Genomic DNA, 26,086 nt, shown 5'->3' with positions numbered 1-26,086 from the left:
CTTTTTATTTGAATTTACCAGTTTATTTATTCATTTGAACTTCCCTCTAAAATCTCGGTACATTACTAAAACTGTTTCAAGGTTTGCTCAACATACCAGCAACTAAAAACTTTTTTTTTAATTCTGAAACGGATTAGTTCCCTCTTGATTCGATCGGAATAAAGATGCTCTCATGCATGAGAGGGTACATGTTCCTTGATTTACTCAACAAATAACTGTTTAAAGAAGGTAATAACATCCGCCATAAAAAGAATCCGACAAGTTGATTGGCCAATTGCCCCGTCAATTGCGCATCACGTGGCAAGAAATAATTCACATGGGCCTTTTCAATGGCGTCACATATCGATCCTTGTGCAATAGAACTATTCACAGATATTACACATGGCGTATGAAATCACACACAATATTTATGCGAATACTGCATTGAAGTGTCACAAATACCTAAGATAAAATAATTTTTCATCTTCAACCAAAATATGCGTAAAATGATGTGTACATTCATTAAAGGGCAACCAAACCCTTGTAATAAGTTCATTTGAATGAAAGCAGAAAAATCAGAGAATCAGAAACAGATGGCGAAGGTTTGAAATAAATCGGTCCAATAATAAGGAATTAAGTTATGAAGGTTTGAGATATGAGATCACTACAGCTATGTGAATCTCAAATTGGCAATTTTGTCAGTGGATTGTGACGTATAGAGACGGATAACTCTCCCGTAAAACTATTGCGAAATCTTAGAACTTTGTATTTGAATTTTACAGTTTATTTATTCATTCGAACTTCCCTCTAAAATCTCGGTAAATTATTAAAACTTTTTCAAGGTTTGCCCAACATACCAGCAACTAAACACTGTATTTTGTTTTATTCTGAAATTGGCAATTTTGTCAGTGGATTGTGACGTATAGAGACGGATAATTCTCCCGTCCGCCGTGTACAAATACATATACAGTGCGTATAAACATAAATGTACACAACTTTGGTAGCTCCTTATTATAAAATCATAACCAAAATGACCTTGCAATCTATTAATCGATGAAAAGTAACTGGTTTTTTGTCAACAATATCCAATTTATAATATTTCTGCTACGGATGACTAAACACCAGGGCTTTTAAAAAGTTTGTCATAATCGCCTTGTACCAAGTTTGGGCCGATGGAACTAATGTGGGTCAGGCCATCTGCATGTGCTTCTTCGTGCTTAAATCCATTTAAGTTAAATTATGTCTCGTGCTTCAGTGCTTAATTGTTTGAAATGATCCAATGTATCTAGGCTTTCATGGAACCTTGTTTCAGTCCATATGATAACCTTTGATTATTTTGAACAGCCTACTATAACTGCTTATTGTCTCATTTTATCTAAGTTCTCTCTGCTCACTTGTCCGCTGCGTCATTTCACACGCAAAATAGAATCAGGTTGTTTTCTCGAATAGTCGAAAACTCAAGGTTGCTAAACCCAAATGCAAGAAAGAACACACATGATGATGATCATCAAAGAAATTGAGGGTAGACTCTGACATAAAAGATAACATCCTAATTTTAACTTCAATTTTGTATCACTTGAGAAGGGTTACCTTAAACAAGGGATGCGAATGAAGTCAAGATTGTTATCATCATAAAGAAGAGAATATCATAAACTGTGTTTGTAATAAGAAATTCTTTTAGTTTGAGTTGATATTATCCCCTTTTCTTTTCACATACCTAATAGTCGATGTAAATATTAAGTGAGCAATTGCTTTTGGAATGAGATAACAGACACATAATGGCTTTTGACCCACATTTATTGCTTCAGTCCGAAACGTGGTACAAGAGGATTTTGACAATACTTTTTGAAAATTCGTCCGTAGCAGTACAATTATGAATATGGTATCATCAGACAGGGTATTAGTTACTCTTTACCATGAACTATATTCCAAGGTTATATAGGTTATAACTTGTTAATTAGAAGCTACCAAAGTTGAGTACACTTTTTATTGATTCGCACTGTATTTCAATAATTTGTTTTTCTCCCAAGTGTCTTCATCCTTGGTGCACTACTCAAAATATATGTAATATTAATAATTAGCCGAGGTAAAATCTCCCGGCTCATCCTCATAATAACCATCATTTTCAAATAACACCATATGGTGGCATTGAATATACATTTCACTCAAGCATTCTTTCTCACCTTAAGTCTCGGTCACAAATGCCATTACGAACAGCTACGAACGCCGTACGAACGATTTTCAGACAATGGAAATTCGGGAAGACAATGGAAAAACAGGGAGATTCGTACGAACCTTTGTGACCGTAGCATAAGGTAATAAGAAATTAAATCAAATGATAGAACAGATTAGCTAATTTTACCATGAATGTAGCGGAAGAAAAATAATAACTATATCCGTAGAGGAGGAATACCATTGTATTCTAGGTATCCATTATATTTATCTCCACTATATTAAAGCATTCTTGTAATGACCTCGATTTATTTTCTCGCAAATGAGAGAAAATTTTAATATTGGAGATTAAACTAATATGAGGAATTTTCAAATAACTTATCATTATAATAACTTCATTACAATATTACGCTATTTCTAATACTTTCTAATAATGTAAAACTGAGATCTCGGACTGGAACTTACCATTTTTCAGCTGTAAAATATCCTAAAAATCCACCCTTCTCGACGATGTGAGCAGCAATTGATAATTGAATGAAAACCTAAACTCCCTATCGCGCCAATATTGAGAGACACGCCCATGAAAATACAGATTTTCCCATATTTTCTGGAGTTCAAGCATTTTAACGATCAAGGGAAATTGTGTGGATTTTAACACTTAATCGGTGAGAATGGAAACACGTGCTTCGATTTCCACTTTATGTTGTTTTCTGCACTACACACTGCACTCTGGCTATAGTTATAGATTACTATCTGTTGCAACTTCAATTTCAGTGAGTCCCAATGCATTTATGTAATGTGGATTAGTATTTAAAGTTTAATTTGTACAGAAATTTTAAGGATATTGCGAAAGTAGTGACTTGGTATAAATTAAAACTTTATGATGTTATATATATATATCCAGGAGCCTATTGTTACTATTTTTTATTTTCAAAATTGCAAAGAAAATGTGAGCCATAATGGCCTAAAAGACTTTGAATTTGCACTGCTTGAATAAAATGCAAGAAGAAAAAAAAGGAATAAAAAATTAAGCCAGTGCAGCTGCAAATTAATTCATATGAGCATTGTTCATTTTGATTCAATTGATCTTTTTGAATTATCACATTAAAAAATTCTACAAAAGATTGCTGAGAAATACAAATGAATGAGGCCACTTGATAAAGATAATGGGATAACTCAAATATAAAGCAAAAGAGCCCTGTAACATTAAGAATTTCGATTAATGGTATGTCTCCAAATTAATTGCACCTCCTTCAAATAATGAAGCTTTACAGTAAACGTAACTAACAATCAATTTTATTACAGATCCAATGTTTGATAATATAACTGCAGCAAGATTGGAGATAAAAAAGTGCCCATTTCTTCTGTCACCCGCATCCCTCCCCTCCGCCACCCCTCGTTCTCTCTTCCCTTTAATCGCCCATAAAAGGTTGTCATTCTTATCACAACTGTAAAGACTTTCGAAAAACAACCTAAAGCATTTTCAGGGGCCTTGTTCATCGCCTTTTGAAATGTGCGAAAATTATAATTGGCCTTCAAATGAGTGCCCTTTCTCTTTCTAATAAGTGCCCATTTTACTTTGATAAGGACCCCTTTTAAACCTCTATTTCCCTATGTCACTTTCAGTATGTGCCATATTTATTAGCAATATCTAGAATCAATGAATTCGAGTAGCTTTGTGTAATGCCCAGACGATCTTCCCGCGATCTAATTTTTGAAGAAATGTCAATTGTATTAGATATAGAAATTTAAACAAACATCATATTCCCGATTTAGTTTCTGATTGATTAAACAACTGGAATTTTGGTGTGTTTAGACCTTTTTAAACATATTAATATTCAGTTCCTTGATCCATGTTCATCAAATGCTATTGCTAAATCTACCAAAATCGAATCGTGTAGTCAAATCGTATAATGTGTGTCAAGCTAGCCTTTATTGCTACCACCGCAATACAAGGGAAGGCGGTGGATCTTACAGCACAAGGTCCAAAATTCCGGGAAAACGCTAACAGTAACCTACATGATAGTGTCCCTTTTATAAATGTAATCGTGCTCATTTTCTATCATAAGTTTTTGATATAAGGAGTGTGCCATTTCGCACTTAAGCGTGAATCCCTGTAAAACTTTCAAGATGACATATTATACTGTTATAAAAAGAGGCAACTTCCACCCTATCAATCATTATCCTATAGACCCCAACGCTTTTGAACTTCGTAAAAGTGAATAACTAAGTCATTATTACCAGTATTACTGATTTATTTAGAAAAATCAATCACTGTGTGTAATCTCTGAATATGATTTGCTGGATAATTTTACGTTAGTTTATTTATGTATGTATGATTATTTATGTTTTTACGCAATGTACACAATTCTGCAATTCAGCCATTTGGCTGCAAATTAATTTCAATAAAATCTTTTCAATTACCATAGCTTGCCAAGGTGATATATTTCTGTTTTCATGTAAATATTTATTTTCTCTACCAGGACATTTTTCTTCATTCTTGTTCTTGATATGGAAAAATATATTGTGGAACTCATGTCTCTGTTCCACGCGGTCGTCACTTGCATAATACGGATTTGTTATTGAATTTCACTTTATTGTGTGTCTTCTAAATTGTTTACATCATTGTTGCATGTTTGTATTTAGTCTTAGACGACACAGTAATATTACACAAGATCGCAACTACTTTAGAGAAATCAACCTATGGCAATTCAAATAACTTTCTGCGTCACCTATTGAAATGTGCTAATATGATTTCTATGGGATAATTTTTTTTCTTCTAAAATACTTGTAATAATAATAATAATATGTCTTGTTTACCCAGGTTGGCCTCATCAGTATTCATACTGTTCTCCCTGAGGGCCCTACAATCATACTATTACCCCGGTTATCGGATTCAGGCTTACCTGCACACATTGTATGCACATTCTCCACTCCCTGGGGAGCATTCCAGCCAGGCGTCATTTTTACAAGCGCACACTTGCTTATCTAAGCACATTTGCTTTCGCATCCTACCGGGTACCCATTTTAACACCTGGGTGGTTGTGATTGTGTTTGTATCATTACCATTCATTTGAAACACCATTCTAAACATTTAATTCGCTCTTTCCACATACTGTCATTCAGAGCCCTCCCAAATCTTTGTACTCCACAATCATGCACTCATAAATTATTTTCTACTTTCCAATCCAAGTCAGATATTCTTATATGAATTACTTTTGACCTGAATCTGTCGGTATGCGACCAATTTCTATACCTGTATTTTCTAGGCTGTATATTGTTTTGTTTATTTATTTTTGCCTTGAATTGTCCATTTTTTTTCTCCAGGCATTATCCAACACCTTGTTGTTGCTATGTACATGTATTTGTATTCTGAAGACCTTTTGAAATAAATGAATTACATTTGTATGTGACATTCTCTTTTTTTTTTATAAACCACTTGATTGTTGAGTAAAAGACAATTTTTCAAATACTAAAAATCTGAATATAGCCATTACCTAAGGCATGTATTATAAAATGCCCATGTTAAATGACATTTAAGGGGGAAACTTGCAAGTCTTTCAATATGGCATGTATCCCAAAATGATATGCGTTAGGATAACATTCCAGATATCATATCAAATGCTCTTCAGCTTGACACATTACACACACAGGCAAACATACATGCAAGCAAGGATACAGGAATGCAAACAATTAACATAAACAATTATAATATAGACTGACAAATGTTTGAATAGTTAACTTATATATTCATATATTTCATGAAGTGTATAATTACAGCAAGATACAATATATACATGATAGCCACATTTTTTGTTTCTTAACACTCTAAACACGAAGCAAACACTCTGTTCACTGTCTGTGAATAGGAGTTATTTCACGATAGAAATGAGCCTCTACTGATTAGTCCCTCTTTGACTCTGATAGCTGGATAAAACAGATTATGATTACATGCATATACCTAACGTATTCCCTTTTGAATAGTATTATTTCAATTTCTTAAGTAATAGGCGACAATCAATCAACGCTATGGGCAGCAGGATAGCAATATCTAAAGCCAAGACAAACATAAAGCACTGTGAATAAATTGTTATGCACAACAGGAAGGATGATACATGTAGATGTCAACTTGTCAACATTACCGTAAAAAAAAAAAAATGTAATGTCCATTGATTTTCTTTGTTGATATATAAATATATGCCTGGAATAATTCATTTTGATAGAGCGTGAAAAGAAATTGACTTCATCAACCAGGCAGCAAGTTGTAGGCTAGAGACTAGCATACAGCTATAGCAAGTACGAATACTAGATATTTGAAATATGAAAGCATTTCATTGGTCATCATTTTAGGTGACATTGCAGCTAGGATGATACTCAACAGAGGAAGAAGAAACTCAAGAATTAGAAAGTCACTAGTTATTTTTCACAATGACCAATAGTCAGTTCTCTTTTTTAATGTATTATACTGTTCCCTACTTACTGTACAAGATAGTATAATAAATCAATAACCGTTCACCAGCATTTCATTTAAAATTGAAATCTATATTTCTATTTTTGGCCCAACTCTATTCATAAGCATTTGAGATAGAAGTATTCCATTCTCCCATAATAAAATTTAACCTCTAAACATGCCTCAGAGAAACATAAAAGGCACTTGCAATTAGTGTTTCTAAACATACACAAATAAGCAGTTCATGACATTCAAATACATATTTATCTTGACCTAGGTATCTTAGTGAAAATGAGTGACATTGAAATCAACGTCTGGAATCTATGAGGGTTAATTGATCGATGGTGAATGTCTGTAATCTCAAGTATTAGACTGACGGATCTGGTTGTTTTTAGCTTTAAAAGGGGAACATACCGGTACTTGTTTATAGTGAGAATGTATACAAGATCCCAATCATAATATTACGGCTCTTCCTCTTAACGTGATCAAATTATGTTTTTTCAACCTTTGTGGGTTTCGGACAGGAGAATTTTCCTGCGAATACATTATTGTGCTGTGCTACATTACACTTCCAATTTACACTTCACAGTTTGTGGTGGCCAGTCCTTGATTTCAAATTTGAACATGATTTATATAATAAAAGACAACACCAATATGACAAAAAGATCCATCTTGCAGAGTAAGGCCCTGTCTAGTACTAGTTGCAAATTTTGCATTACACTGCCTCCTAATAATAAAGTGTCTTTCTTTGTAAAAACCAATTCTCCTAAAGAATTATTTCCTGTGCACGACATATACTATGTTTTAATTGAGTTTTTTTTTTGCTGAATCTATGTGATCAGTATCCAATGTGGACCATGACATCCTATCACCTAATCATCTGACTATCCTGGTATAATTTCAATTGATTTCGCACATGATACAGTATATCATTTCTTCTCTTTGTCTTTCTGTTCAGCTTCAGCATTCAATCGGCTTCTTTGGTATGGCAGCTCTAGAGTTCTGCAACCTTCACAAATATCTTCTGCTCCTGCAGGCAGTGATCAAAGCTCATTCTGTTATCTTGTCATGGTAAGACCTACATATATTCAGGTGTTCATCTGAAAATGGAAAGAAACAGACATAGGTCTTGCGCTTTTCATTCATTATCTATTGATCATTCAGCAATATGGATAATTCAATATACATACATGATATTACACATACATGTACAGTTAACTAAATTATTCATACCCTTACCAAATTTTGTAATCTTATAAGTATGTGAAAATATGACTTGTCCCCATTTGCGTTTCTTGATAATGTGACATATTAAAGCTTACATCTAAAAGTATTCAACAAAGGCCCTAATAGTCCACCTTTATCTTGAGTTCCGAAAATCACAATAAACATCAAATCTAATAATAATAAATATTGAGTTGTTAATTGTATCATAATGTTAAACATAATTTAGGCGCTTGAGTCAAGACTTGTTTGTGTATGCTCACCATGCAAAGATGTAACATTTTAATGATTGAGGTTCTGAATAGCTATATGAATGGATAATCAGAGAACCTAAATCAGGTAGATTAGAATAATTAACATTTTCATATCCAATCAAATTATATACCTGCTGACCTTCCACAGCGAAAATTAGGAATCTGCTTAGCCAAAGTTAGGAATACAGTACATGGTAATTTACACATGCTTTTGTGCAGATGTTTTCAGAAAAAAAAAAAAAATAGGACTCATTCCTCCAAAATAAAACCAATTGGCAGCTTAGCAATTGTGATTTCTTCAAAAATCGTATAGACAAATTGTATTTTGTGAGGTGAGCATAAAAGAAAGCAAACCGGTCCATTTTCTTGACAAGAACCGATGTCATATTTGGGTGCTATTGATAGAGGCTTGAGCTTTGACTGATGCATACACTGTACATGATATTAAATGTTCATGTATCATAATATTAAACATAATTAAGTTGCTTGAGTCAAGGCTTGGTGAGCTTAAACCCCTCTGCGCTTGTTTGGCCAGGAGGGATTAGACCTCCCTGTATGGTCACTGACAGGTGGTTATCTTATCAAATAAGCTCTCAATCAACATATGAAAAAGAGGATCATGGAGGACCAATGATTACCGCTTAGGCATTCTTTGCTATATAGCGGGCACAAGTAGCTATAAGTAGTGCAATGCTTGGGGATTTAAAAGAAAACAAACCTGTCCATTTTCTTGACTAGAACTGATGTCATATTTGGGTGCTAGAGAGAGAGGCTTGAGAAGCGAGTGATGCGAGGCCATGTCTGAGGAGTTGATGACCCTCAGAGGGGCGCGCTGCTGGGACCGGTAGCCCCCATCATGACTCGATACCTGCCCCTGCTGGTGATGGTGCTGGTGCTGGTGGGCGTGGGGTTGAGGGTGTGGCTGATGGGGGTACTGGTATTGTGATGGAGCTTGTGGAATCTGCTGTGGATCATAAACAACAGAACAAAATACACAATGAAATCAGTACAATTAGAACTTACAATATAGTTTAATCCTTATAAACATTTTTATGTTTGTAGGAGCTCTTTAAGTATTTGGAGTTGTATGGTATCTATGTGACTCTTTTCCAAAAGTACTCCTGTTTTGTATTCAAAGATTTCCTTTGTTTTTGCCGAATAAATAATAACAATAATAATAATAATAAATGTTCTTACAGTGATAGTAAAGTATTTTTATAGTTTTTTTAACCGGAGCTCTTTTTCAATTTACCCGAGCACCCTTGGAGCTAAATCAAACACCACAACTTTAAAATAGATTGTTATATTGAGAAATGTTATCACTGATGAATAGATAGGTTACCTGCTGTTGAGCATTGCCCTTCACTGCACTGGATATGTCTATCTGCTGCCCTCTACTGATCTGTTCCACCACACCCTGTCAACAAGTACAAGAGAACGATGTCAAATTCTTTTGCTGTTATGCTAGATTATAAATACCTATATCTGAATTCTTATTCTACAACAAGGACACAGTACATCTATACCTTCCAACAACAAAAAAGGAATCTCTCAAAGTAAATATATGAATTCATTTTTTTTTAATTTGGGGGGGGGGGGATAATGTTTTTTTTTCACAGATTCCAGAAAAAGATAGTTACTATATATATAGGCTTCATAACACTAGTCTGAGGGCCCAAAATGAGAACCATGCCTCCAAAACAGGCAGTTACACATACATGTATAGGACTAGGTGGGAATGAGTGACATTCTTAAAAATCCATTGAGGATTGAAACCAATTTCCTGCATTTTATGCTTTAGTAATGAGTCCTCCTCAATTACCCAAGTGCAGTTCACAGCAAAGGACCTCAAGCTTCATCTTGGTTTTAGCAACCTGTTCAATCAATGTAACAGACTTTCAGTTAAAGGGAAAGTCCACCCTATGCTATTAAGATGGTATCAATAAAAGCAGAAAATGAGACATAAGATCAGAGAAAGTTTGAGGAAATCCAATAAAACACAAGATAAGTTATGGTCAATGAAACTACAAGTTGGCAACCTTATGATGTACATGTGTATCTTTCAAGATCTAGTCCTATTTGCTCTGTACCAAAAGATTGTACAAGTACCCCACAAATAATTATTGTACAAAGACAAACTCTTCATAAGCCAAGAAAATAGAAATTTTGTGAATTTTCTGTACAAAACATATTGAGAAAGGGTGCTTGAAAGTTAGGACAAAAGAGTTGGCAGTTTGCAATGTGGTTACCTGTGCAAGTCTGGCTATACTCCTTGGTGAGTTAATCTGACTCTGACTGAGCTGGGAGACTAGGGCACTTATGTGCTCTGTGGTGAGGCTTGCTGTGGACTTCTCCGCTAAGTATATTGAAAGAAAAATGTTAACATTAATTTAGTAACAACTACATATAACAACATCATCATGAAAAATGAGGAGGAGGAGGAGGAGGAGGAGGAGGAGGAGGAGGAGGAGGAGGAGGAGGAGGAGGAGGAGGAGGAGGAGGAGGAGGAGGAGGAGGAGGAGAATGAGGAGGAGAAGAAGAAGAAGACACACAAAAATAGAATAAGGAGAAGAAGAAGAAAAGGGAGAGGAAGAAGAATGATAGGAGTAGAAGAAGTGGAGGATGAGAAAGAAGAACAATAACATTAGTGGCAACAGTGAAATTCATAAATAAAACAAAACTTATTGATAACTACGCATCCATATTTACCCAGGGTAGCCTCATCAGTATTAATATTGCTCTTACTATTAAAAGGGCCTGTTATTGTATTATTACCCCAGTTACAATGATGATAATGCACTCAAGCGTTCAAGGAAATTTTTCCTAGGAATTGACCCTTTCACTACACCTTGGTGGAGAACAGCAATGTAGAATAATGTCCTTCAAATCGATTATCAAGACCTGGTGGAAATCTGTTTCTTTTAAGTATTATTTGTTTTTTTATGTAAATACTTTTTTTTGTTATTTTCATTCTCATACACTTTAGTGGTAACCTTCTAGATTGATGGGCAAGTATAGAATAAATCTCTCATAATAACTAAAATTATTTCATGGGGTGAGGTTTCTTTTAATCAGGTGGGGTGGGGCACAGCTGCCAAACTTGCTGAAGTATGTAGAAGAAACCTTGTACCTGCAGGGAACGGTTTCTTCACATAAGGATGGTTGAGTAGCTCCTCTATTGACGGCCTCCTCTTCACATCTCTTGTTAGGCATTTCTGAAAATATATAAAAATCATTGAAATGAAGGGGTAAGCTTGAGTTCAGTTCATTATTGCTTGAGTTCAGGTCATTATTGCTGGGATTTTTTTTCTTCTTCCTAGTTTGGAAATCTGCATGTTCACGAATACAAAGCAATGATTTAGGAAGAGTAAAACAGCAGGTAAGAAGTACAGAAAAACAGAAATCTAGCTAGTATTCCCTAAATATGTGCATATCACGAAGTGGGGCCAACAATATTTACTCTATAATGCTAGAGTTTGTTATATCAGTGATCTTCAATACAAGGATCCACTGCAATTATTCTGAAGTTTAGAAGAAACAATCTTTACATATGAAGAAGTATGAGCATGTATAACTTTTTCTTTTGAGGGGGGCAATATCCATACAACACATAATTTGTTTACAGTGAAATATCTTGTAATTAGCTAAATAATAGCAGTAATACATACTTTCATCACATCGAGGAGGAGTTCATTTTCAATCGGTTGGAAGTCGATGAAATGGTCAGGGTTGCAGATGGCTTGCATCTTGAGCAGCCGGTGCACAATGTGCTGGAACGGTGTGCGGCCGTACACCATGGAGTAGAGGATGCAGCCCAAAGACCACACATCACTCTTGCAGTTGATCTGTAACGGTGGGTAGGAAGATGAAAGAGTGTAAGCATGTAAATAAAAGCTTTGTCTCAGGTTCGAAACTTTGGGGGGGGAACTGATGGCCTCTCCTTGAGATGTCTACCAAAGTGTAACCCAGTGGCTGAGCACTTGCACAAATCTCCAGCATTAATGGAAGGAATACCACAGACTCAACATTGTTGAAAATAGCTGTTTTTTGTCATTTGAACATAAATTTGCATTAAGGAATTTACTGTTTCTTAATAAATGAATAATGGAGACTTAAAATTGCAGAGACAGTGAGACCATTAGAAAATTCTAAACTGTTATGTGCTGATAAAAAGAAGAGTAGAAGAAGAAAACGTTAACCCTATGTTAACTGGGGGGGGGGGGGGTCAATTTGAACCCCCCCTGTAGAAATTTCGCGACTACTCCGAAACCGCGGCAGATATAAAATTTTCCTTTCACGACTTTTTACTTTCGAGTCTTACGCATCTTTTAAAACAATTTTTTCGAAAATCGGACCTACGGTTACAAGGTCACGTGACCTTTTGTCTTTGCATGTCAGCCCGAAAATCGCTCATTTTCATGATTTGTGTACAAAACATATGTAAAAGTCATTTTTCCTAAAAATAGATAAAACATTGGTTATTGAGTCTTGTTTAAAGTTTAGATGTTTGTTTTGGGGTCAAAATAGTTGAATTGTAGTTATAAATGAAATAAAACAACAAAAACAATAAAATACATAAGTTAAAAAAACAATGAAATACATAAGAAATTATCAAAACAAGAGATAACATAAGGAATAACCTGGCTCTTCCAATTTTTTGTGTTGTATTATTATTCCAAATGGTCTAATAAATATATGTAGTGAAAAAGAATACTTAAATATGAATAATCTATGATTTATGGGCAGAAATGTGAATTTTATGACCTTATTTGCATAAATTAGCATAAATATGCAAATGAGTGAATTTTTCAAAAATTTGAAATTACCATAGTATTCTTTACACTTCACTTGACATGCATGCAAATTTTTGCGGCGATCGGCGGTGAAACGGCCGAGATCTTAGGGGGGGGGGGGGGGGGGGGGTCAAATTGACCCCCCCCCCCCAGTAAAAACCTGGTCTGAAATAGCCCAGTTAAGATAGGGTTAAAGCCCCACTGCACTACTTGTACCTCTATATAGCAAACAATGCCTAATCTGTGACCATTGGTACCCCATGATCCTCTTTTTCTTATGTTAATTGAGAGCTGATTTGATAAGATAACCACCTGTCAGTGACCATGCAAGGAGGTTTAATCCCTCCTGGTGAAACTAGTGCGGTGGGGCTTTAAGACAAATATTGCTACCTTGAGTCTAGGTTTCTTGTGTCCGTACTCGTTGACCTCATTGACCGGAGAGGTGTCTTGAATGGCCTCGGGAGACATGTAATTGAGTGTCCCGACCTGAGACTCCTTGACCACGCTGGTGTGGTCATTCTGGATGGCGTTGGCGATCCCAAAGTCAATCAGCTTCAGACTGGCCTCCACAAAGATGAAGTTGGCCGGTTTCAGATCACTGTGTACGATGCCTAGAAGCAATGGGGGAAGTGAATTATAATTTATTACATATTATTACCCGTATCAGACATCTGAGCAGTGGTTTTACAAAATCATATTACACTTTTTGTAATCCTAAAAGAGATAATCAGTAAATATGAGACTATATTACTCTCTCATGAAAAGCCTATGGACTTTACGAGTTAAAAAAGCAGAACATAAAGTCTCATATTCACTGCGCCATATTGTGTCATTTTCAATGGGCATCTATTATGCATACGAGAACCTGCAAACTTTGCGCGCACTCTATTGTGATGCAATAATCACACCAAATTAGGTACACTGTTTGCAGTGTATCAATAATTTGGTCAAGCACTGGATGCACAGTGCTGGTTTGACAAAGTTTCTTCAGTTCTTTGAGACTGTCATGGTTGATTTATGTATTTGCTCTAGATGTCTGATTTTGATAACAATAACAATATTGACTGGCTTAACTTTCGGGAGATACCACATATATTGCCCTCACAAGACCCATATTGCCCTTGTCTTTGACTCGGGGCAATACGAGTCTAGTTTGGGAAATATATGTTGTATCTCCCTCAAGGCCAGTCCATATTATATAAAGAACTGACTCATACTGTGAGGCTTTGGATTGATCAGAATAAAACTAAATTGATTAAGTTTGTTGAACATCACACAAATGTTTGGTCCAAACAATGAGCTTTTTCTTGACATTTCTTTCTGTATATATTTGAACTATCATAATATATTCTTCCATACCGACATAAAGAGAGAGAGAGCTTACAAATCATTTTGTAATCTTTACCAGAACTCAACCTTCTATAAACAAGCACCAAGAAAAAACTATTTCCTGCCATCAAGCCTGGTGACACAACAACCCACCTTCTTTATGAATGACATCGACAGCTTCCAGCATCTCCTGCCAGTAGCACCACATGTGATGAGGGGAGAGGTTGTCTTTATTCTTCTTGAGGAATGTAGCCAGGTCAATGGAACCGCATTCCATTACAAGGTAGATGTAGTCCTCTGTGAGCTCACTGAAAATATTTGGAAGAAGAAAAAAAAACTTGGTAAACATGATTTTGTCTCCGAGTTGTACGACACTTGGAATGTTGCCAGATCTATGGAACCGCATTCCATTACAAGGTAGATGTAGTCCTCGGTTATCTCACTGAAAATATTTGGAAGTTAAAAAAAATCTTGGTCTGAAACATGATTTTGTCTGGGTTGTAGGACACTTGCTTCCTACACTAACTGAATTCCTTACATTGAATAAAGATAAAGTTGAGTTCTGGTCATGCGATTGCATTGTGAAAGAAAAGGTGTGGAATAGATCAGAAAAGTTGATCATGTAGCATGTAAGTATTCGTGTGTACTGCAAGGTTCTGGAGTCATCGAAATCATAACAAATTTGACCCAGTCATGGTAAAGTAACAAGCCCTGTAAACAGAAAGATGTTTATTGGACTACACAAATGGTCTCGGGCCTGCTTACCTTGACCTCCTTATCTTTCTATGCGCATTACTCAGCCAGTATACATTTTCTACCAAAATTGTTTGACAAATGACATTTATTTGTAATCTTGAACATTCAGTGTAAGTTACGTTTGATTCTGTGAGAATTCATTTTCTTTTTTATCCAGAACTCAAGTTTATCTTTAACAATACCTAACCCTAAAATAAACCAAAAACCCATTTGCAACCCGATTCTTTCAACAAAATAAAGCCTAGATTACGAACGACAAAGCAAATGTGTACACCGAAATGATAAGTCAGAAAATCTGCAAGGCCATCTAAATCTATCCAATCTAGACCATATCAAAATTAGTGTTGTAACATCATGGATATACCCAATTCCATTTAATCGCCAGTCAAAACCGGACGGTTTTCGGTTAAACAATTTTTTTTTTTTTTTTTAATTTAAATTATTATTATTATTTTATTTTTTTAAATAAATTTTTAATGATTATTATTTTTTTTATTTATTTGTGTTTTAATTGGAAAATCAAAAGAAATCACACTATAACCAAATAATGTACATAATTAGAAACAAATCACTGAACAAAAACAAAGACTTTACTGTCGGGCATGCTTTGGAACAATGACTGGGTTTCACTTTGTTTATGAAGCTAATGAATCTAGTACGCAAGTGTATTCATGTTTATAGCTCACGATCGTGATATTACAGAGGTCAGGATTTGGGATTTAAATGGCATCAGTGAAATATTGTGTATGTATTTCAAGGCTGGGAACTTAGTTTTTTACGCATCAACTTCTCAATCTACATTCTTGCAATTGATTGTTATCGTGTAGATTGTTGCTCTGCAATTCAACATTCAACAGTCAGGGCTGACTTATGATGACTATAATGTTGCCCAAACTTGTTTTTGTTCAATTATTTTGTCTCTAATTATGTACATTATTTGTTGAAAATGTGATTTCCTTTGATTTTCCTATAAAAAGAAATTTTTTTTTAAATTTTTTTTTTTTTTAAATATAAAAAAAACAGGTTAACGAAACCGTCCAATTGAAAACGGATGGTGCCATGGATGGTCGGATACCAGACGATTAAACGTTTGACTACAGCACTAATCAAAATAATGAATAAAAATACATGTAGTAAGATTCTTCGTCTACTTACTAGTCATGGAGGTGGATGATCCTTTTGAATGTTTTGAGTCTCGCTAGTAGAGTGATTTCATTCATGTAACTCTGCATGGCCATCTCATCAGCAAAGTCCAGCTTCACGTACTTCAAAGCCCACAGCTTCTTACTGTCTTCACTGAGAACCTGGAAAACCTGCACAAGATAGGAAGAAGGGTATGGAAAAGAGGTTGATGATATCAGTCATGTCATATCTCTTATGGAATACATGTGTAACTCTTGTCGTTATTCCCTATCCTTCCTATCTTGTTTTCTCTGCTATAGTCTATATCATCTAGACATCTACACACCATTGGATTACTTTCACTCTCTTGCTATACCTGGGAAATGTTTCACAAAACTTGTCATCAATGACAAATGACAATTTTTGTTATAAGCTACTGAAATCCTTAATCCTGATTGGATATCAACAGATTCGTCACTGATTTTTGTTATTTGTCATTTAAAAAAGGCTTTGTGAAACGGGTCCCAGTATATGTCTCTAGCTCATCATCTTTGTGTAAACTTGATTATTGTGTATCTTACCATTTTAAAAGTTATCATCATCATCTCATCTTTATCACTGTCTTTATCTTGCCCATTATCATCTCTTTCATCATCCTCATCATCATCATCTTTATAACGATCAATGTCATTATTTTCATCATGTAAAGACACATAGAAGTGGGCTCTTATGGGGAAATTGAAACTTTTCGGGTGTTTACCCAATAACAGGTGTTGTCAATCAACAGGATCAGCCTTCATTTTTTTATGACCAACTGGCTTTAAGCATTGCTTTGCCTTTTCCCCATATGGTAAACTCATCATCTAACATTTGCATCACCGGAAGATGAAGGCTTTCTGAGGCTCTCTTGGTTGGCCTATGGGTTTGCTTTGTGCAGACTTGTACACCCATTAATGATATTTCCAACAAGTCTGGTGTCAGCGAAGTAATGACCTTCTGCAGATGGAAACCAACAACTCTCTCCCTTTAAAGGCCATCTTTAAACGCCACACAGCGAGGTCACTGACAGGTGGCTATCTCATCAACTCAGCTCTCAAATGACACAAGAAGATTAGGCATTGTTTTCTATATAGAGGGAGCAAGTAGCTACAAGTAAGTAGTACAGTTGGGCTTTAAATCCTTGTTCTCACCTTGGATGAGCCACCTTTACCGATGAGTCTAATGATGGAGTATCCCTTGCCATTCACCTGTATCAAGTTCTTAGACTTGGGTTGAGGGACGGGGGCCACCTGTAAAGAAATGGACAAGAACTTTATATTTTTTTTAAAAATTAAAGATTTGTCATGTAAGGATACTTTACCAGTTGATTTTATTCTTTGAGCTAGAAAAGAGACAAAAAGTGACAAAAACATGCCAATGTCCTTTATTTTTTGTGCAATATGGAGCATGAAAACATCTGAAAAGGAGGTGGCAGGCTTAAAATCAGGCACGAGTCTGAAAACTAATATGAATGTAATGAGCAAAGGACTGACATTTACACATGTGTATATAAATAAATCTAAAAATTTCTTCAAACCATTCTTTCCCTTTCCCTCTCCTTCCCTTTTTTTGGTGCTAAACAACAAGGAACATCCCATATTGAATGTGATTATGAACACTAAGTTTTCTATAGTGATTTGAATCTTCATGAAACTAATGTAGTCAAGAAACAATGGATAAATGAAGAACAAGATAAATTATATACACAAGCATGGAATGGGATGTAAAGACATAAGGGGTAAGTCTACTGGAAAGCAACTTGAAACACGTGAGTTGGAACGATTACATACTGTGTACAAGTACAAGATCTGACTTGATATTCACTAGTATCTTTTGGCGGCAAGACATCAATCTACAATTGCCACTCTCCACCCAGGTGAATGGTATAGGGAGCTGGTACAAGGAAATTCTTTGAACGCTTTAGCACCTTATCATGACACTTCAGCTACAACCAGATTGATCATATCATCCTTTTTATGAAGCGCAGTAGAGTACATTTGTATAGTGGCTGCAATATATCAATGGACATTATGATTTCTAAAGAACTAGACACTAATGAGAAACCCTTTGAAAAGATCTGTAGAATTCTCTGTGCATCCTCCAAATTGTATTCTTCTTGCCTTAAACAAACAAAAATTGACTATAGACATGACTCACCATCTGTGGTGCAGGTAATTGATAGTTGGGTTGCATGCCAGCAGGGGTAGGCTGCTGGAAAAGCTGTTGCTGAAGAGGTTGCATTCGTTGTACATCTACATGTGGCATGCTCATTTGTGGCACTGAATGTTGTGGTTGCTGTTGTTGCCATTGTGGTTGTACTGGCATCTGAGGATGAGCCATTTGTTGAACTGACATTAGAGGGTCATGTCTGCATGTGAAAATGGTATGTAAAAAAAGGAAAGAGTTGAATACAATAATAATGGAATAATAATAAAAGGTTTATGAAATATATAAAGAATGGCAAGAGCATGGACCCTTCGACTATAAAAATAAGGAAAAACATGGCTTATTATACAATGCCTGTATACACCATTGCTGAGTAAATATTATTAAATTTCAACATCACATAATCTGCTCAAAGTTTTAATTTAACCCATGGTTAAAATCTTCATTTACATAACCCATGATTTAAAATTAGCCCAAAATAAGCGTGACACAGTCAAAGGTCCAATATTTGACGCATTCAAGGCACGCTTAATTTGTGCTAATTTCAAACCATGGGTTATGTAAATGAGGGTTTAAACCATGGGTATATTCAAACCTCCTTTGTGAATTTGGGCATCTATGTTTAAGGGTACAATTTAACACCTTTTTTGCTCAACAGACCACAAACATACAAGTACCTCTGCATCGAGTTGGCCCATTGGCCCGGCACAGTCGATTCTGCCCCCATCTCAATGGTCCTCTCTTTGAAGGTAAAAGGATTCCTGTCCGTCTGGGTGAGATCCCTAGGTGTCGTCTGGACGCCCGAATCGCTTTCGTTGGTCTTCTCCGTGATCGGTGCTAGAGGTCCAGGCTTTGTCTCCTGGGGGCTGCACTTCAGTGGTCTGATGTCATCGTCATCATCATCGTCGTCATCATCGTCGTCGTCATCATCCTTGGATTCCTTCTTGAGCTGAGGCAGACTGGTCCTACTGACTCTCATCGGCATACCAATGTTACCACTGTAACATTACAAAAAGCATTTATCATCAAATATCCAAAGAAACAGTTACATGTACATAGTGAATTAGTAATATCACAAATATGAAATTTGAATACGAAAGAATTCTGTTAATTGTGAGTATTTTATAAGCATTTATGAAGCCTTTCTCAAAAGGTAGAAATATGTGTTTTTATGAAGTTCTAAACATCAATGAAGTTCAAATACATTTGAAAAATGGAGAAGAATTTGCATGACCTGATATGCATGTAAAAATGAAAAACAAAACTCAATTAAGTCAAGCTATTTTAAAATTGTCTTGCATCTCTTTTACCTTCTTTTGCGTCTGCTACTTCCAAAGACGCCAAACTTGTTGGCGACGTCGGGAGTCTGTAATCCTGAAAACCTTGATCCGGCATTAATGGGCATTGTGTCACTTTCATGATCACTATCACACTTTGGGTGGGAAGATATTCTGGAGAAGAAACATAGAAAACAGGGCAGTAAATAAAAAAGATTAAACAGAATAGGCAGTGCTAGAGTGGGTCAAAGTATTTATAATATATCCATCATGTAAAATAAAAAGCATTAGTTTAGGCAATGATAACTGTAAGTTAAGAACCCTTCTCTAGACTGTGTCATTATTTACAGAAATCAGTGTGTAGTAATTTAACGTTTGAAAATAAAGTACAACTCTGTTGTTTTACATTAATGTGCTTTGTATCTCTTGAGTATTTATATATCTCTATTGTACATTTCTGTAAAGAATATTGTATATATCGAAAGGCATTCCTACAATCATTTTGGGGGATGACATGTACATGTATGTTAAGCAGAAGAATTCTCTCACCTTGACCCAACCTCAGGTCTCCTGAAACTAATAGTGGTGTCAACATACTCCATGGAACTAGGCACATGGGGGGATATCTTCTCTTCTGATGCACTGCAGAACAAGGAAATGAAGGAAACAAGGTTAAAAATTGAATCATTCAATCATTTTAATATGTGGGTGGCAATTCCCACCCAAGAATGGTCTTTATTCTTTATGCATATGTTGGGGCTAAAGAACAGGGGCAGTATTCTGAGATTCATTTGATCATTTTATGTTAGTGAGATAAAATGCAATTAAAATTTGCGGCAGATCACCATTGATTTAGTTTTTTTTTAATCTTTTTTTCCTATTCTTTCTGTATGGATTTTGTTTGCTTCACATCTCATGAATGACATGTGCCATATGCATTATTATTGATCCTAACGAAGAGATCTTTTGTATTACTGATGCATGACATCATTTAGGCGCCATTTTGTTAATTTTTATTATTAACCATATTTCCATTATACATTGTCATTTATGAATGATATTTGATATGCATAAACTTGACGTCATGGGTAAAATTTTGGTCACACCCATGTCAGTGCAAACGCCAAAATTTGAAATTGGTCAAAATGCTTATTGGACCAATTTACTACACGTTTCACACCTTTTTGTACATTTAAAAATAGTCGATACCAGCAGTCAGAATGCGAATTTCATACATTGTGTGCTGTTAGCTAGCAACAATTAATGTGTGCAATTCGCATTCTGACTATTGAAATACAATTATTTATAACATGTATATAACAAAGTTGTAAAGAGGCACTTAAAAAAGATTTGTATTCTAAATTTGATTACATTATAATAATGGTCTATTTGAAATTGAGATGGTTGATGTTTCCCATGACACTTACTTGTGAGAAGGCTGTACAGGGGCTGGTGCTGCACTCATAGTTTGTGGTCCTGATAAAGAAAAACAAGACATAATTGTCCTCTTATAATCTAAAAGAATTGGATAATTTGGTTTTCTCCCTCTTCCTTCCTAGATAAGAAAATATTGTCCGCTGTCATTGAGCCAAGGTAAAATATGTGTATTCAAATGCACAGCTCTTGACACTTTATTAAGATAACAATCATCATAATGTATCATTATCAATCATTATATTCATACATGAGCTGAAAACGAATGAAGACATAACTGACCATCTTGTGACTCCATTGGTTCTTGTGAGTCTAGGAGAATGGGAAGTCCGTTCTTGACCCGATGGAGGGCCTCTGAGAGCCGGGGGTCAGAGGTAACCTTGAAACCTTTCTCCAAGATGCCAAAACACTTCTTCATGTCACCTGTGGGGATTAAAATATATGAAATCAGTCCGTTAAACAGGGTTCATATAGAAATTTTGGAACTGAATTTCATGACATTCCATGAACTATTATTGTTTCCCGCAAAACATGTTCACATTTCACACTTACATGAAAGAATGCAATACCTAGAACGTTAATGTCCTGAACCTTGGCGATTATATACAACAGAAATGCGTAATTCACTGCATGTTTAATGTAGGGTTAAGAGCAAAATGTAAGAAACATACTGCATTGAAGGATGCAATATTATATTTATACACGTTCATGTATTTTATTTACCATGAATTTCTTCAAATTTTGCTGCCTCCAAATGCACAATGGCCTGCTTCCGGACGTTGGCCCTCGCAAACTTGAACATCATGCGCCCGTCATCTACATCATGGGTTCTAAAACATGGAGGGAAAAAAAGTTTGAGCTTCGTTTCTTGCTTACATGTAAATTGTTAAAGGAAAATCCAATCCAAATAGACAACTACTCCAAAAAAAAGCAGAAAAATTGGAGATGCAAACTGATGAAAGTTTCAATGAAATCTGACTACTGTAAATATAAGTATTTTTGAAACTTGTAACCACTATACGTACACTGTATGGGCACTTCAAATTGGCTGAAGCGGTAATGTCAATGTGATGTAGTGCCGGACTACTTTCCCATCTGTTCCAACACATAAAAATGACTAAAATTTAAATTTATCAAAAAAGAATGGCTGAGGGTCCTAGAAGTCTATAATAATATGCTATCTATGATCAATTTTGAGTAGAGCCCCAAGGGAGAAGAAACGTATGAGAAAAAGGTGGTATTTTTGTACACTACCAATTTGAGATGCCCATAGACTTAGTAATCTCATATTTCAAACTTTCATAACTTCCTTACTACTAATCCGATTCATTTCAAATTTTGCCATTCTGTTTCTATTATTTTTCTGCAAATCAACTTATTACAAGGGTTGGATTGCCCTTCAATGTAAACAAATAAATAAAGCAAAAATTAAAAAAAATAGAAAGTTGAAACCTACGCTTTGAGGTGAGCAAGCTTGATGATGATCCTGGCATACGCCGGGTCTTCACAGTACTTGTCAATGGGGATCTGTTTGGTGGCACGGTTGAAGGCCAGGCTCAGGAATCGGTAGCGACTGGTCTCCTCTGCGTGTACCGTGTGAGACTCCACCAGGGAGAGGTAGGCGAGCCATTCACAGGGTTTGTTGCCATGCCGTGCAAGCTCAGACATACACTCTGTGTGGTCTGTGCATGGGAATCATATAAAAGAGTCATTGATCAATACTACTATTTTATATTTATGTCACATTTATGAAAATGAAAATAACATGTGATTATGATTGTAAAAGTCATTCTATTAGTATTACTTTTAACTTTAAGAACATAGAAAGAATATTACTTTGAGAGCTATTTACCCATGCACAGCCCAATGTTGTCAAACCCTGCAAACTACAAAAAAACTTGCCTGTCATGCTGTGAAATCTTGCCAGACTGGTCAAGTTGCCAGTGGTGTTGTCCCGTGTATTGCCACTCATCTGAGCCATCTCCTCTGACTCCTGAAGAAATATGCCTGGAGATTTGAGGTAATAACATAGTATGTTTTAAACATTATTGCATAAGCCATAATTATTAATAATATGCAAATTCAATTCAATTATTGAATCCCATGTTATGAAAAGAATGTTTTCAAAGGAAACCTGTAATGACTTAAAAAATGTCCTGTTATCTTTTCTTGTAAATATGAGGAAAATGTTTTTCATCAATATTACAATAAATTTTAAATTACAAAAGGGTGATATGAATTATGATGTCACACTCACAATCTCAGGCAGGTACGCTTGATTTATAGAATATATCATGTGGAAATGTGGAATAATATTATTGGACTTTAATTAGAAAAAATATGGATGACGTCGTCATAATCTTCTTTCATGGGCATGTAACAACTAGTCACTAGTAGCCTAACAGTTTAATTTCAACATGGAGCTCAATTTCGAAGAAGAAAATCCAGAAAAAAGACCCTTATACTAGGCCTTAAAGTATGCATCATACAGTCAATCTGGTGGCGCTAGTTCAGAAGTCTAGCCAAAATTTGACCAGTAACTCCGGCGTGGACATACTGTACCCTACTAAAACATACCGGTACCCAAAACTGGCAAAAGAAAGTAAATATTCATCAAATGTCCAAATAAAGGTCATGATTATAAAGTCCATATGTTTGTTATCTGTTTTGTGTCAATTTTCTTATCTTTTTCGTAGTATTTTTCCTAAAAACAAAGACTTATAGATCTAGATCTAGTTATCTATGCACTTTCTCACAGGATTCACGGCAAACTGCAGCATAATACAATTGCATACCCTTTCGACGGTGGGGTGTGGGCGCGCGCACGCGTTTTCAGTTAGCGACCGTAAACTAACTGAACACATGTATTTGGAGGGACGACATTCCACGTCGGAGTTACAGGTCAAATTTTGGCTAGACTAGACTTCTGAACTAGCGCCAATCGGGTTAGTGCATAGAACCGACGTAGGCCCCTAGTAGACTATATCGTTATTATTAGCCTAGATCTAGGCCTAATTTTGGAGAATAAAATTATTAGATGCGTTGGATACGATTGAATCCACTAACAAATAAAATTGCCAATTTATTTGGCTCATTTTGCCCCGGTTTTGGCATTTATTTACATGTCATGATGTAGGCTAGACTAGATCTAGAGGTCTAGAGTCTACTATCTAGGCTACTTTTCTAGGGCAAAGTTGACAAAGAAACTAGAAAGCAGACCTTATGCCTGTGCTCAGTTTCTGTCTCTAAAGTCTAAAGGGAGGAGCCGACCCTAGTCACCCTACCCAAATAAGAGGTTAACGAACGAAAGAGACAGACATTTTCGGTCCCGTTGCCGAATTAGACAGCACTACGCTAGCTACGTTAGCCTATGAGCCGCCGTCCCACGGCCAACGGGCACCGTACGCCCCGCCTGGCCCGGGCTAGGCCTACGTGCGAAGATCCGGCGTGACTTTCCTCGGGAATCAAGCATGTCAGCTCAGGCAGCGTGTCGTTTACGCTAAATTTAGCGGAACTGTACATACAACCACATTTATCAACCAATCAACAATCACAATCATTTATTATATGAATGGATTAAAATGCATTTACTTACCTGGGAACTTGTTTCCTTTTCAATAACAAAGCAGTGTGTCAAAATTGTTTTCACGGCGATTTAAATTCACCACCAGCTGAAAATGTCATGTGACGTTCATAATGGAAGCTGATTGGTTGTTGTTTCATAGTCTAGATGATCAGTCCGTGATTTTCGATTGTCGATGGAAGATGCCCACACAAATTAGGTAAACAATCCCAGTGCCTCTCATTGTCATCATCATCATCACTATTGTTATAATTGTTATTATTTTGTATTAATATCATTATCATAATTAATATAAGATCTAATTCAACATCATTATCATTAATATTATCGTTTTATTAGTGCTGTTATTATCATCATGATGATGTTATTATTTATATTTATATTATAATTATTATTGTTGTTGGTATTATTATTACTGTACTATAACAGGGAGTGCAGTGCCCCCCCCCCCCCCCACTTTTTCAAGTTTTCCAAAAGTGCCCCTTTTTACAAAGGAAAAGTGCCAATTCTTTTTTGTACCCTAAATTAAAAGCAACTTAGAGCCCCCTTTTTTTCTTTAATCCACCCCCCCCCCCCCCAAGTTTATTTATAATTGATAAACATGTAATTATGTTACTTATAAAACTCATCAGGATTTGTTTTTATCCTCTTTACAATTAAGATGTCATTTTACACACTGCAACCTCACAAATCTTATTTTGTTGCTCGGTTGCTTCCATCACTCGCAAATTAATATTAAGACCATCACACCCAACTGCAAAGTACGAGGCTAATTAAGCAGTATCTGGGACCATGCAAACAGAGAAACACATATTGATATTAACCCTCGTATTATCCATAATGTAATCACAGCCATAACAACGTAGGGGCATATGTCTAAAAATGGTATGTTCCCTCTAAAGTTTTCCTTTGTAGATGCCCCTTTTTACAGAAGGTGCCCTTTTTTTGTTGGTCCCCCCCCCCCACCCCCTCCACGTTGGAAAATGCTTGGCAGCCCCTGTCTCCATCTCTCTCTTCTCTCTCTCTCTCTCTCTCTCTCTCTCTCTCTCTCTCTCTCTTAATCTAATAGACCGACAGACAAATAAAGGAAATTTAAAGGAGAATCATCAAGGGAATGAATAACATGCTAATAGATATTATATGTATAGGCTAGGGAAATATATAACACTCTCAGTGTTAGGCCCAACTCTATGTAGATAAATAAATTTTCAACAGAAATTGTTTTTACATGGTGGGAAAGAAATTTTTTTGGACATGGTGTCATACGACCAATGAGATTGCCTACCTGTACAAGAACCCATTTTATTCTAGTAGATTTAAAAATATATCACAGATCATTTTACAAGTTTTAAAACAAAGATTGTGGTGTAAATCAAGGATTCGTAATACACATCAGTATGTAATATCACATATTCAAGGTAATATAACACTCCAAAGTCTCCAAGGATGATCTGGAAATTTACTGCATAACCTAGGACCTACTTTTTTCTGTGCAAATTGAGCACCTA

General features: G+C 35.9%; 1 protein-coding gene across 2 annotated transcripts; it reads right to left on the bottom strand.

Annotated features, from left to right (window-relative positions):
* Nucleotides 1-5,877: 5,877 nt before the first annotated feature.
* LOC753999 (dual specificity protein kinase TTK) lies at nt 5,878-24,677 on the bottom strand. 2 transcript variants are annotated; one of them, XM_030995145.1, is made up of 20 exons: nt 24,591-24,677; nt 22,898-23,002; nt 22,452-22,677; nt 21,719-21,825; nt 21,278-21,418; nt 20,989-21,037; nt 20,111-20,203; nt 19,595-19,735; nt 18,962-19,282; nt 18,276-18,486; nt 17,270-17,368; nt 16,113-16,270; nt 14,355-14,509; nt 13,263-13,483; nt 11,748-11,924; nt 11,210-11,294; nt 10,329-10,435; nt 9,422-9,496; nt 8,798-9,043; nt 5,878-7,701 (listed from the first exon to the last, which is right to left on the bottom strand). In XM_030995145.1, exons 2-20 carry the CDS (start codon nt 22,974-22,976, stop codon nt 7,690-7,692), a joined length of 2,703 nt encoding a protein of 900 aa, XP_030851005.1. In that variant the 5' UTR covers nt 22,977-23,002; nt 24,591-24,677; the 3' UTR covers nt 5,878-7,689. The 2 variants fall into 2 exon arrangements, with proteins under 2 accessions (XP_030851005.1, XP_030851006.1); XM_030995146.1 differs by having other exon boundaries at nt 8,798-9,040.
* Nucleotides 24,678-26,086: the final 1,409 nt, after the last annotated feature.

The sequence above is a fragment of the Strongylocentrotus purpuratus genome, unplaced genomic scaffold, assembly GCF_000002235.5.
Source record: "Strongylocentrotus purpuratus isolate Spur 01 unplaced genomic scaffold, Spur_5.0 spur5_scaffold_21, whole genome shotgun sequence".
NCBI lineage: Eukaryota > Metazoa > Echinodermata > Echinoidea > Camarodonta > Strongylocentrotidae > Strongylocentrotus > Strongylocentrotus purpuratus.
The sequence above is the reverse complement of the archived record's forward strand: the minus strand, read 5'-3'. Positions and strand labels throughout refer to the sequence as shown.

What these genes read in the sequence shown, in the direction of transcription:
- LOC753999 (XM_030995145.1), bottom strand. Translation starts at nt 22,976, where the DNA reads ATGGCTCAGATGAGTGGCAATACACGGGACAACACCACTGGCAACTTG. An exon ending in AATTACCTGCACCACAGATG is followed by an intron (nt 17,369 to 18,275) that starts GTGAGTCATGTC and finishes ATTTCTTTACAG; the next exon opens with GTGGCCCCCGTCCCTCAACC. An exon ending in ACAAGAAACCTAGACTCAAG is followed by an intron (nt 11,925 to 13,262) that starts GTAGCAATATTT and finishes CCACCGTTACAG; the next exon opens with ATCAACTGCAAGAGTGATGT.